Genomic DNA, 13,499 nt, shown 5'->3' on the forward strand with positions numbered 1-13,499 from the left:
GAGATGGAGTCTCGCTCTGTGGCCCAGGCTGGAGTGCAGTGGCGCAATCTTGGCTCACTGCAACCTCTGCCTCCCGGATTCACGCCTTTCTCCTGCCTCAGCCTCCCGAGTAGCTGGGACTACAGGCGCCCGCCACCACGCCCGGCTAATTTTTTTTTTATATGTTGAGTAGAGATGGGGTTTCACCATGTTAGCCAGGATGGTCTCGATCTCTTGACCTTGTGATCTGCCCGCCTTGGCCTCCCAAAGTGCTGGGAAGCAAACGTAAAAATTTTTAAACATTTTCTTTGGTCTGCTAAATTGGTAAAAATGCAAGTTTATTCTGAAGCCCTCATGCTTGTATTAGCTTGAAGAGCTATCGAAGATGAAAGGTTTGGAGTCCTAGATTCATAAATAGATGTGATTATTCAATTACTTAAAAATATTACTATTGCTAGAACTCATTGTTACACAAAAATATTTCCTGCTCCAAGTATTCATAATTTGTGTGAAATGAGGCTAAATGAATCTCTATACCAGCTGTTAGTCTCTTTCTGAAATAATAATCAAGCTAATGAGAAAATGCAGTCCATGGTCTTCTGTATTTTTCCTTCTTTTCATATATACTCCATTAAGACAGAATTGGAGTATTTTGATGGTGTCACTTGTGATGCCTGGTGTAGAAACTTGGACTAAATATCACTTGTGACTTTTTTTTTTTTAATTTTAATTTTAATTTTTTTTTTTTTTTTTTGAGACGGAGTCTTGCTCTGTTGCCAGGCTGGGGTACAGTGGCATGATCTCAGCTCACTGCAACCTCCACCTCCCGGATTCAAGCGATTCTTCTGCCTCAGCCTCCCTCCTGAGTAGCTAGGACTATAGGCGAGCACCACCAGCTAATTTTTGTGTTTTTAGTAGAGACAGGATTTCACCACATTGGCCAGGCTGGTCTCCATCTCTTGACCTTGTGATCTGCCCACCTCGGCCTCTCAAAGTGTTAGGATTACAGGAGTGAGCCACCGTGCCCGGCCAGGATTGTAAATCCTTAAAGTGTAGGGGCTTAACCTTAACTCATCTTTACAAACAGCTTTGATACGGAGCCTGGCACATAGAGAACTCAAGTGCTATCTGGATAAAAGAAGTGATTAGCAAGGCCAGAAGTCCTGTTGCCCAATACCTGCATTTTTTTGCAGGCAGGTCTTCACTCCAAGGCCTTTTTATCCATCTGCTTGCTTCCAGAAAGTCCTGCGTCCCCTTGAGGTCAGGTTTGTCCACAGGCTTGGCTCTCACACTACGCTGCACTTCGATTTACAATAAGCACTTGAAGAATGAGTGCTGCAGGCACAACGGCAACGAAGCATCATCTCTTTACAAGTGAGGGATGAGGCATAAGATGTGCTATACTGCTCAGGCCCAGAATGGAACCCCATGTCCACAATGGACTCCCAATTCTAAGAAGGAAACAGAAATGGAAACCATACATGGAAGGGTGCAAAATAGTTAAAGAATTGGCTTATGTTGGATTAAATATTCTGTAAATTTTGGCCTCAGGAAAAATTACAGGAACTATTTGAAATATAAAAGAATAATGTATGAACTGAGATGCAGTAACTTGATTAAGCTGTGAACTTACACATTTATAACCTGAAACCACCATTACAACATATTTGTTTGAAAAAAAAATCAAAACTTGCTGACTTAGTTAACCCTTTATCTGTTTTTGCTGAGACTTAAAGTATGGTGCACACATCCACCAAACCACCCTATGAAATGCAAATTAACTCAACCTCTGTATTTCAGCATTTCCTGAATCACCTAATATCACTGAGAATAGCCAAAATATTACTTTTGATACTTTTCCTTATTTGAAATTCCTAAAAAAGGTTGTGAGAATGGGAAGTAAGGTGGTGACCTTACTTCAAAATCAGTAATTTTGAACTTACTCTTTATAGAGTGTAGTTTTCTGATATTCCCCCGTCCTTCCAGGAGAATCAGGACACACATATATGCATATATGTGTGTGCCTATTAGTATGTGTGTTACTATATTTCTTTTGCAAACCAGATAATATATAACCTTTAAGAAATATAGCTCATCAAGCCAAAAAGTGGAAAAGGTGTAAAAGACCCAAATGTCCATTAGCTGATGAATGGATAAATGGAAAGTGCCAAATCCAAACAACGGAATATTATCCAGCCATAAAAAGGAATGAAGTACTGATAAATGCCTCAGCATATATAAATGCCTCAAAAATATTATGCTAAGTAAAATAAGCCAACACAAAAGGCCACATATTGTATGATTCCATTTATGTGAAATGTCCGGAACAGGCAAATCCATAGAGACAGAGAGTAGATTGGTGACTGCCAGGAGCTAGAGGAAGGGGGAATACGGAGTGACTGCTAATGGGCACAGCACTGCTTTTGCGGATGGTGATAATGTTCTGAAATTAGATAGTGGTGATGGTTGTACAACTTTGTGAATATACTAAAATTATTGAAATGTGCACTTTAAAAAGGTAAATTTTATAGTATGTGAGTTATATCTCAAATTTTTGAAAATTAAAAAATATGACTAATCACAAAAACAACTAAAGTTCTGGTGAATTTTAAGTAGGTCACTGAATTTTGGGTGAGTCTCAGTCTTGTCATCTCTAAAATGAAGAATTAGGGTCAGATGCTCTCTTTCATTCTAGCTTTAAATATTAGTGATTCTACTTGGAATATGATAGATTTTCATAGCTTGGGAATCTCTTACAGTAGAATCTTTGCCTATTGTCTGAAATACAGAACTGCAAGTAGAGATGCCTACGTTCCGTCCTTGAGCAAGTACTGCCTGACTGCCATGAAGCATGTCACTTAAGATGTCGAAACCTTTCCTAGCAAGCAGACTCAGATAAAAGCAAAACAAAACAAAGAGAAGAAGATGTCAAAACCCAAATATTAGGTTTTTCTTTTTATTTTATTATTATTTTTAGAGATGGTGTCTTGCTTTGTTGCCCAGGCTGGGCTTGAGCTCCTACAATCCTCTTGCCTCAGCCTCCTTAGTAGCTAGGACTACAAGTGTGTGCCTCTGTGTCTGACCTGTTTGTTTTTTGTAAGGGAGTAAACATTTCTTTTTATTTGGATAAGCTTTATCCAAATAAGTTGGATTTCCTTTATCATGTTAGAAATCCGACTCCTTGATAAAACCAAAGATGCCATTAGGATAAAAAGCAGAAGCACTGCAAGCCAACAGAATTCAGTTGGCCAGCTCCTAACATTATACAATAGGTTTTATCTAAAACAAAAGTTTCCTCTTACTCAAAATGAGGGCAGTTTAAGTAGTCATTTCTACCCCATTTTTCCTGAGTTTCACGTTATTTCTTTGATATTTTTGTAATATTTCTGTTTTAGGCTATTCAAACTACTCAACTGCAACAATTGCTGTCCAACACTAAATCCCATGAGGGTTTGTACCTATTCTAAATAAGCAATTGGTTCAAGTTACCAAATAAAAATGTCAGACAACCCAAGCTGCAGAACCAGGCTGACAGCCAACTCAATGGGACAAAAGACAGCTGCAGAGATGTGACACAAAAAAGTTTCAGGCTGTTTCAACTAAAGAATGAAAAGGAAATAAAACCACAATTGAGATATAGAAGAACATCTAGTGTTTGAACCAATTGCCAGTAGGCATCTAATTCAAATCACTGAATAAAACAAGCAATCCCCAAAGCCAAATAGAAGCATCACAATAAATCATATGAGTAGACAAGGATATAAATTGGGCCCTGTGCAAAGAAAATCCTTGTAGTTTTAATTGAGTCTTCCCTAGACACTCCCTAACCTCCTCTACCCTCAATTTTTGCCATTTTTTGACAACTCCGTTCTTTATCAATCTGTTAGGAAATCTTGTTGACTCTACCTTTAAATATACAGAGAATTAGAATACTTCTCACCACCTCTACCACTAACAACACATAATTTTTTCTTGCTTGAATTATTGCAATGGCCTCCTAACTGGATCCCCCAATTTTCAACCTTGCCCCAAATACAATCTCTTCTCAAAAGCAAGTAGAGTGATTCTTTCAAATAGGAAGGCCAATGATGTCACTTCTTTGTACAAAACCCTCTAAAGATTTTCAATTTCACTCAGAGTAAAAGCCAAAGCCTTTACAATAGCCTGCAAGGCCTGATAAGATCTGGTTTCCCATTTCCTCTCTGGCTTCAGGTCCCATTACTCGCACACACAGGACTATGTACACTTCTTCAAATTTGTGCCCCAGGGCCTTTGCTCTTGCTGTTCCCTAGTTACCTACAGGGCTCGCTCACCCTGTTGAGAAGCCTGTTAAAATGTCACCTCATCAAAGCCTACCCTGATTCTCACCCTCGCTCCTCAGTAACTGCTTCATTTTTCTCAACAGCACTTACCAGCCTCTAATCTCTCAACTTACAGTTTGCTCATTTACTTTCTTTATAATCTGTCTGCCCCCAGTAAAATATAAATTCCATGAGTCTTTTTACTTACTACTGTATCTCACCACCTAGGACAGCAGATGCTCGCTAAATGTGTGTTGCGTGAACTCACCAGTGTCTCCCGGGTCAGTGCTCTGAAGAAATGTACGGCAGCGCTCCTTGTGCTCCTCAAGGGAACTTCTCTGCTTGTAACTCCTTCCACAAAACTCACATTTGTAGGGTTTCTCCACTAGAAGGAGAACATAAGGCACACTCAGTGACCCTCAGGGGTTCCATACAGGTCAGGTATTGGGGCTCTGTGACAACTGTTCACTAGAAATGAGACTGCTGAGTGAAGCCAGAGTATTTGGATACTTTTGAATCTATATTTTAAATTTGGTAAGCTTAAATAAGGTTATGGTCTATGATTAATCATTATGTCAGAGTGTTCTTTGAAAGGGTCGCCTCCTATCACAAATGGAAGAATTTGGATTTAGTGATTACTATTTAGCATAGTGTTTTGGCTCCAGGTCAAATCTTGTTTTCTTTGGGAAAAAAAAAAATAGGGCCCTTTTATTCTTCAAGGAGGTTGATGTGGTATAAGCAATGAAACAGGACAGGATTCCTTAGTTTGGACATCCATCTGGCTGTAAGTAGAGATTGCTGTAGTTTGTGGGAGTTAGAGAAACTGATGGCCTTTTCATAACATTGACATATTTGGATAAATTTAGTTCATCCTTGCCACGTGGCTATAGCAAAGCCTAGGCTAAAACAATAAAAACTGAGCTAATTAAGGATTTTTTTGGTTTTTTGTTTTTGAGACAAGGTCTTACTCCATCACCCAGGCTGGGGTGCAGTGGCTCAATCACAGCTCGCGACAGACCCAACTTCACAGGCTCAGGTGAAGTCTTGGCCTCCCAAAGGCCACTCTGGTCTCCCAAAGTGAGAGGATTACAGGTGTGAGCCATTGCACCCAGCCAGGATATTTTTGAATAATAGAAATAAAAATAGGCCAGGCGCAGTGGCTCACACCTGTCATCCCAGCACTTTGGGAGGCCAAAGTGGGTGGATCACCTAAGGTCAGGGGTTCGAGACCAGCCTGCCCAACATGGCAAAACCCCATCTCTTCTACAAATACAAAAATTAGCCAGGCACAGTGGCTCATGCCTGTAATCCCAGCACTTTTGGAGGCCAAGGCAGGCGGATGGCGAGGTCAGGAGTTTGAGACCAACCTGGCCAATGTGGCGAATCCCCATCTCTTCTAAAAATACAAAACTTAGCCAGGCATGATGGCGCGCACCTGTAGTCCCAGCCACTCAGGAGGCTGAGGCAGAAGAATCACTTGAACCTGGGAGGCGGAGGTTGCAGTGAGCTGAGATCACGCCACTGCATTCCAGCCTGGGTGACAGAGCGAGACTCTGTCTCAAACAAACAAAGAAACAAACAAAATTAGCTGGGCGTCGTGGTAGGCATATATAATCCCAGCTACTAGGGAGGCTGAGGCAGGAGAATTGCTTGAACCTGGGAGGCAGAGGTTGCAGTGAGCCAAGATCACACCACTGCACTCCACCCTGGGCAACAGAGCAAGACTGTCTCAAGGAAAAAGAAAAGAAAAGAAAAGAAAGAAAAATGAATTGTAAAAATGACTTCATCTAAATGTCTAAGATGAAGGAAAACTTTCATCCATACAATTCATGCAATCTTTATTCTGCCAACTCCCCAAATGCTTTATTGCTTGAAATATGTAAGTAATAACTTCAACTATCTGTGCAAGCCTGGTCTTTCTGATTGTTGATAAAATATACTCAATGCATTTGTCAGTTTTAGGGGCTAAAATTTTTATTTTCTAACTCCTCTTGCTCTGTTTAAAACAGAGGCTTTGGGATTTAAAGCACTAAAAGATCCTTATGGAATCCTAAATTAAAACAAATGCAGGTTTGCTAGGGCTAAAAATGTTACGTTTCTGCATAAATTGGGTTCTCTGGAATCTGTCTTTAAAAAGCCTACTATTGTTTCTTACTTGAAAAAGGCAACAGTAGAGAACTATTCTAATTTTTTCGAACCAAACTCATCCTTAATTCATTACTTTGAAAAATGAGTTGTAAAAGAGAGAAACCCTTCATTTGCCAGTTATGATCTCTCATGGTGGGTTTTGTTGGGGCTGACTTCTTTAATCCTAGTGGCTGAATTATAACAAGTTTTGAGTTTGGGGCTAGGTTTTAATCAAAGCAGTAGATGTGAACTGACATGAAAAGAAACCTTTTCTTCCAATTAAATTTTGCCAGATAACATCAAGAACATGAGGTCCCAAATTTGAAAATAAACTCAGTCATTTTTCTAGGAAGGAAATTCTAAATCTTGAAAAAAAAAAAAAAAAAAAGCATTATCTTGGTCAAAATAAAGAGTAAAAACATCAAGACAGCACATAGCTTTTTCCAAATTCTTACTGTTGTTCATCTTTTAGAGATTTAAAATAAGTAGGCTGGCTGGGCATGGTGGCTCATGCCTGTAACCCCAGCACTTCGGGAGGTCAAAGTGGGAGGAATGCCCGAGCTCAGAAGTTTGAGACCAGCCTGAGAAACATAGTGAGACCTCATGTTGATTTAAAAAGTGGGCCGATCAAGAGGAAAGTTGGATTTAAGAAATTTATCCCGAATGGCCAAAAAGTAGCCACCAAACAATGATTTATATCCAAATTACAGTTTTTCATAATTTACAAACTGTACATCATTTGCTTGTTTCGTCTTTTGAATGGAAAGAGTGTGTGTGTTAGGAAAACAATCTAATAAAGTTTACCAGAAGAAAATACTCACGGCTATAATTTTCTCACAAAAATTAAGAAGACATTTTTTATAGGGTGGGCTCTTCCTATCTGACTGTGTTGTTCTCCAGGGGTGCGAGGATGGCGAGGAGATGATCATCTCCACTGAGGCAGACGGAGAGCAATTAATGCCTTAATGGCAGTGTAATTAGCCCTAGAGGTCTCTGCTGTTGTAACCCTTCAGAACAAGAACGACAGATTGAAACCTTCCTACTTAACTCTTTCTAGTTTCCACATTGGGCTCTGAGGAATGCAGTTCCTAGACATGGAGTGCTCATTTCTCTCACTTACCAGAATGTGTCCTAAGATGCCCTGTGAGCGCATCTCTTCTTTGGCATGCATAGTTGCAGAGGTGACACTTAAAAGGTTTTTCCCCTGTGTGCAGTTTAATGTGGCGGAGGAGGTTACCTTTCTGAGTAAAAGATGCCCCACACTGATTACACTGGAATGGGCGTTCACCTTTAAAAAGGACAAAAAAGGAGATTTCTGATCACAGGCAAGTGGAGAAACATATGCACAGATTAGATGCCTAGGGCAAAAGCTCATCTTTTAGACAGTTACTGTTCACATTGAGATCAGTTTGGAGCTGCATTTCAAGGCAAGCCTAAGACTTACTTATGAAATCTCCTCTTTAGAAGAGAAAAAGCACCCACTAGCAAGGCTATTTTAGGTATCATATTGAATCAGAGCAAAGAAACAAGAGTAGCTCTAGAAGTGCTTTCTAGATCTAAGTTTTTATACTACTTGGTATTCCTTTTTTCTTTTTCTTTTTTTGAGACAGGGTCTTCTTGCTCTGTTGCTCAGGCTGGAGTGCAATGGTCCCATCATGGCTCACTGAAGCCTTGACCTCCTGGGTTCAAGTGAGCCTGTTACCTCAGCCTTTAGAATAGCTGGGACTACAACTGTTTGCCATCATGCCTGGCTAATTTTTTAGTATTTCTTTTAAATTTAATCTCTTTCGAAAAAAGAGCCAGAAACTACAGTCCTTACAAGGTGCTGAGGGCTAGAAATTCTCCTTTTTAAAGTCTTCATATGAGATGCGGAATGGAATCGACTGGCTCAAGTGCAGTGGTTGTGTTTGTATGCATTTCTATAGACTGCCTGTTTATTGTCTGAAGATACATTATTTTAAACTGGAAATAAAAACTATGTCCTTTCATTTACCAAATTTGAACCCAATACAATAAGAAGATTTGCTCTTATTAAAAATGTTATGCAAAAAATATATGAAAGATGGCTAAGAAGCAAATCACACAATTCAACTCCTACTTAGAAACTGAAGAAAAAGTATTTGGCTGACCTAGAACACTGTGCTCTCTACAGTGTTTTTTTATTCATAGCATTTGCAATATGTTTGCCGGATGCATGGTGAGGCAGGAATAAAAAGCACTGAGTAAATGGCAATGCAGAGAGAGAGACATATCAGCATTATAGCAAAAATCAATGAAAGTAACCAAAAGTTCCAAATTCCACCACTTCATTTCTCACATGGCTGCATTAGGATAGTTTTCAGAAGAATGAAAAAAGCAGACTATTTACCAGTATGGCTTCGCTTATGAACCATTAAGACATTGAAGCTGATGCAGGATAATCCACACACATCACAGTTCATCTTTCCACTGGTTGGCCTGCTACTATCAAATGAGACAACATGTCTCTCCAACTTAATGTTTTCATATTCATTATATTCTCTTGAATAGCTGTAAGGGATTTCAGGCTCTTCTGCATTTCCCATGGGCTCTGGCTTTAAAACATTCTCATCTCTTTCACTGTATTCATCTTTCACTTTCATTGAATCATCTGCAGGGAAGAAAATGCAAGAAATGAACAATGACTGTACTTGAAGCTATCAAAGCAGCTCAAACAGCAGAGACCCACAACTGACAATTAAATACCAAATGAAGCTAACAAAACACTGTACCTCTACAAAACAAGAAGGCACCATTAGCATGACCGCATGTTATTTAAATTCAGAAACACAGTCAGAGGAAAACACACATACTTACACATAAAAACAGACGATAGTGTTTTAGGCTATCCAGAAAATTACAGATAATAGATTTTAGCTAAGTTTGCTCAAAGTGGCCACGAAACAAATATTGAGCAACTCTTCTCCAGTACTAGGGGAGAGGAAGGGTTCTCAGATCTAGTACTGTTTTTGGTGGCTGCAGTTAAAAAGGCAAGGTGATGTACTCTTAGGTTTCAAGGAGAAAATATTGTTTGAATCCTTCAAATGCATGCAATGTAAGCCATTCAGATTAAGAGTTGAATAGTTAACATAGGTTTTCTAATTTTAAGCCACGCTTTGCCTCTTCCCCTTCCACGTATATGAATTGCTAAAACACATCTTATCTCTGTCTCTCTTGGAGCTGATAAAGGCACAACACTGACTGTAGAGGAAGCTGTCAGTACTAATGAAATAGTGTTGAGAAAGACAAAAAGAAAAGTTATTCTTTCATATAACCTAAGGAGTTACTTTCACTGACACAGGTAAATGGGGCTCAATCTAAATAAGGGGAAGGACCCGTAGGTCCCAAGTTAGGGAGGACTAAACTCAAGGACTCAAGGATTGTGTGATAGGACTGGATAGGAGAGGAGGGACTGGCTCAAGTGAGTTGGCTGACCAAGTACTGTCTTAAGAGCTGCAATGTAAATAAATGAAATTTAAAAGAACAGCTATCATACTCTTCATGAAGAGTCTAAGAACATATGAAGAACGTGGGAAAAATATGAAGAACATAATAAAGAAGCAAATTTATGTACTTGCACTGACACTAGTAAAACCTAAAAATTTGCCTGATGTAAGAATAATAAACATTTGTAAGGGAGTTGTCATATATAAAATATGCTACATAAATGCTTACTTTTTCAAACATTGGTCCTTAGAAATCGAAAGTTGTACCTCCCCATGAGGAGTCACAAATCAATGGAGTGAGGGCTGGAAGGGAATTTAAAGGTCATCTAATCCAACCCTCTTGTTTCTCAGATGAGGAAATCTGGGAGCAGAGACGTTTTCAGTCATTCGTCGAAGGTTACATGTCCAGTTACTGGCAGAGGTGTGATTAGAATGCAAAACCTAACCTTGGACTATGAATTACTTGGATTTGACCTCACGCACTAGACATATAAGGCTAAGTGGATTCTTACCAACTATATTCAACACCCTCCCATCAATGGTGTAAATGTTAAAACCCAAAACACTCTGAAAAAAAGATGTTTTTAAAAACTACATCCCTTCCAAAAAACATCAGTAAGTGTTGCTCCTCTTGCCACACAGGAGGAAGTACAACTGCAGCTGTGCCTGGCTTGCTACCTTGAACCCAAGTTTCAATTTTCACTTCTATCAAGGTTACCTTTCATCTATATTAACTGTGTTTGCTTAATAGAGCAAGACAGGGCCTAACCACCATCAGAGGAGCCAGGGCTGCCACACCGTTCCACTGCTTCCTACCACAGTTCATGGTTCACAACGTTTCACTCTTTGACTATCAAAGAAGTAGGACTGTAGGATAAGTCCAACATGTTTCAAATTTGCCCACCCTATGGATCTGGGTTATACAAGAAATGATATCTGTTTCCTACTTGGAAAGAGGTTCACTTCCTTCTTTCTCTGGATAGGTCTTCCCTGCTTTCAAATGGAATTTGTTTGCTTAAGTGTTTTTTTTTTTTAATTTTTTTTAAGAGAAGGATGCACCTGAGGCTTGTACCCGCCTCCCTTCCTCCATCACTCCAGCTGCGGGTAATATCCCACCAAAGCTTGAGTGCGCTTCAGTTTGCATGTAGGCGTTTAAAAGAACCTCAACGGAAAATTTCAGCTACTGAAAACCAAAAACAGCAGATAGAAAAGGCCAGCAGAAAAGGATTCTTTCCATTTTGGTTAGAAAATGTGAACATGACCAGACTCAGGCCACACTCCATGGTCACTGAACTTTAAAATGTAGTAAGATCAATGTGTTGGGTCTTTCTGAAAACAGAGGACATAAGAGAGCTGCTCCTTTCCCTCAGGATTTTGGCTTTAGTTGGTCTGACCTGGAACTCAATACTATACCATCCTGGCTCAAGAGCAGATCTTAGCTTTAGTCCTTTAGGAGTCAGCTGTAGAGCAAGGAAGACAGTATTTGAGACCCAGGGATATAAGGACACAGGGACAGGGTATTAGAGAAGTCCTCTGGGCTTATATAGTTGCTGGTTTGCCTCTGGAGTCTTACCAGTTTTAGATGAATGACTTCGATGACCTCTCTGCTTGGTTACTGGAGATTAGTAATTTATTTTTATTTTATTCTATTTTATTTTTTGAGACATAGTCTTGCTCCATTGCCCAGGCTGGAGTGCAGTGGCACGATCGGCTCACTGCAATCTCTGCTTCCCAGGTTCAAGTGATTCTCCTGCCTCAACCACCCAAGTTACAGGCACGTGCCACCATGCCCAGCTGATTTTTGCATTTTTAGTGGAGACCGGGTTTCGCCATGTTGGCCAGGCTGGTCTCGAACTCCTGACCTCAACTGATCCACCCGCCTCGGCCTCCCAAAGTGCTGGGATTACAGGCCTGAGCCACCGTGCCCAACCAGATTCTAATTTATTCTAATATTCAACTCTGTTACCTTCTCAAGGTAAGTCATAATAAATTGTTGGCCAGGCATGGTGGCTCTCGCCTGTAATCCTAGCACTTTGGGAAGCCAAGGCAGGTGGATCACTTGAGGTCAGGAGTTTGAGACCAGCCTGGTCAACAGGGCGAAACCCCGTCTCCACTAAAACAAAAAATTAGCTGGGCATGGTGACTCCTAGCTACTGGGGAGGCTGAGGCAGGAGAATTGCTTCAACCTGGGAGGTGGAGGTTGCAGTGACCCGATACTGCACCACTGCACTCCAGCCTGGGCGACACAGCCAGACGCCAGCTCAAAAAAGATAAAATAAAATAAATTAAAATCTAAGGTATGAATGAGATTCCTGAAAGATATTAGGCTTAGCACTTAGCTTCCAAATACAGTCCACCAAAACCAGGAAAGGCACAAGCCTGCTCTAATGAAGGGATTCATCCCATTCCCTGAAAGACTTATTGGAGCAGAGAAAAGGGGTGTTCTACTTAGAAAATTCTATTAGAAAACACTAATGAATGTGTCTAAAGTCAAACTTGTCATCATTGAACCCAAACTTGCTTCTAATTTATGACTTATTTTTGTTGACAAATGGCATCACCCTTCTTCCAGTCTCCAAGTCGTGAAACTGTGGAACCTTTTCTCTTTCAGTCTCCACATCAAATCGATCTCCAAGATCTATCAACTCTATGTCTTCAGGCTCTCAAGGTGCCAACTCCTCTTTTCCTTTCCTTCTGCAATTTGGTTTCACCTTTCATCACATCATACCTAAATTCATCCTCTCTCAACATTCCTTTCTTTTTTTTTTTTGAGACAGAGTCTCACTCTGTCGCCCAGGCTGGAGTGCAGTGGTACGATCTCGGCTCACTGCAAGCTCTGCCTCCCAGGTTCAAGCGATTCTCCTGCCTCAGGCTCCTGAGTAGCTGGGATTACAGGTGCCCACCACCATGCCTGGCTATTTTTTTTTTTTTTTTTTTAGTAGAGACAGGGTTTCACCATCTTGACCAGGCTGGTCTTGAACCCCTAACCTCATGATCCACCCACCTTGGCCTCCCAAAGTGCTGGGATTACAGGCGTGAGCCACCGCGCCTGGCCTCAACAATCCTTTCTAGACAGATTTAAGACACAGGTGGGCTAGGCGCAGTGGCTCACACCTGTAATCCCAGCACTCTGGGAGGCCGAGGTGGGCGGATCACGAGGTCGGGAGATTGAGACTATCCTGGCCAACACGGTGAAACCCCATCTCTACTGAAAATACAAAAAATTAGCTGGGCATGGTGGTGCACGCCTATAGTCCCAGCTACTTGGGAGGCTGAGGCAGGAGAATCACTTGAACCTGGGAGACGGAGGTTGCAGTGAGCCAAGATTGCACCATTGCACTCCAGCCTGGGCGACAGAGCAAGACTCGGTCTCAGAAAAAGAAAAAAGACACAGGTAAGCTATGCTTACTGCCTCTACAGCCTCAAAAAGGCTTCAGAATTCTCCATAATATGGCTTCTGCCTCCACAATTCACTGAATCTGCTCCATTGAATATCACCAACCATAGTCTTCTGATTCCTAGATTCAATGCCTTTTTGTATGCCACTCTCCCCAACTTCTTTGTAGTCATCAACACTACTGACCTCTCACCATTCCTTGTTCTTGTTCTTCTGCTTTCCTATTTCTTT

The 13,499-nt window shown here is 40.8% G+C and overlaps 1 protein-coding gene across 2 annotated transcripts in view; it reads right to left on the reverse strand.

Moving 5' to 3' along the window:
• Nucleotides 1-13,499, reverse strand: part of IKZF3 (IKAROS family zinc finger 3) — a 96,766-nt gene that overhangs the window by 19,308 nt on the left and 63,959 nt on the right. The window contains exons 1-4 of one of the 2 annotated variants that reach the window (XM_023204247.2): nt 9,243-9,565; nt 8,776-9,036; nt 7,528-7,695; nt 4,549-4,665 (exon numbers count right to left, since the gene is read on the reverse strand). In XM_023204247.2, coding sequence (XP_023060015.1) covers nt 4,549-4,665; nt 7,528-7,695; nt 8,776-9,036; nt 9,243-9,246 — 550 coding nt within the window. In that variant the 5' untranslated portion in view covers nt 9,247-9,565. Of the gene's footprint in view, nt 1-4,548; nt 4,666-7,527; nt 7,696-8,775; nt 9,037-9,242; nt 9,566-13,499 lie in introns of those variants that run through there. The other variant, XM_023204245.1, reaches the window with a different exon arrangement.

Source organism: Piliocolobus tephrosceles, chromosome 16 (genome assembly GCF_002776525.5).
Source record: "Piliocolobus tephrosceles isolate RC106 chromosome 16, ASM277652v3, whole genome shotgun sequence".
In the NCBI taxonomy this organism is placed as follows: domain Eukaryota; kingdom Metazoa; phylum Chordata; class Mammalia; order Primates; family Cercopithecidae; genus Piliocolobus; species Piliocolobus tephrosceles.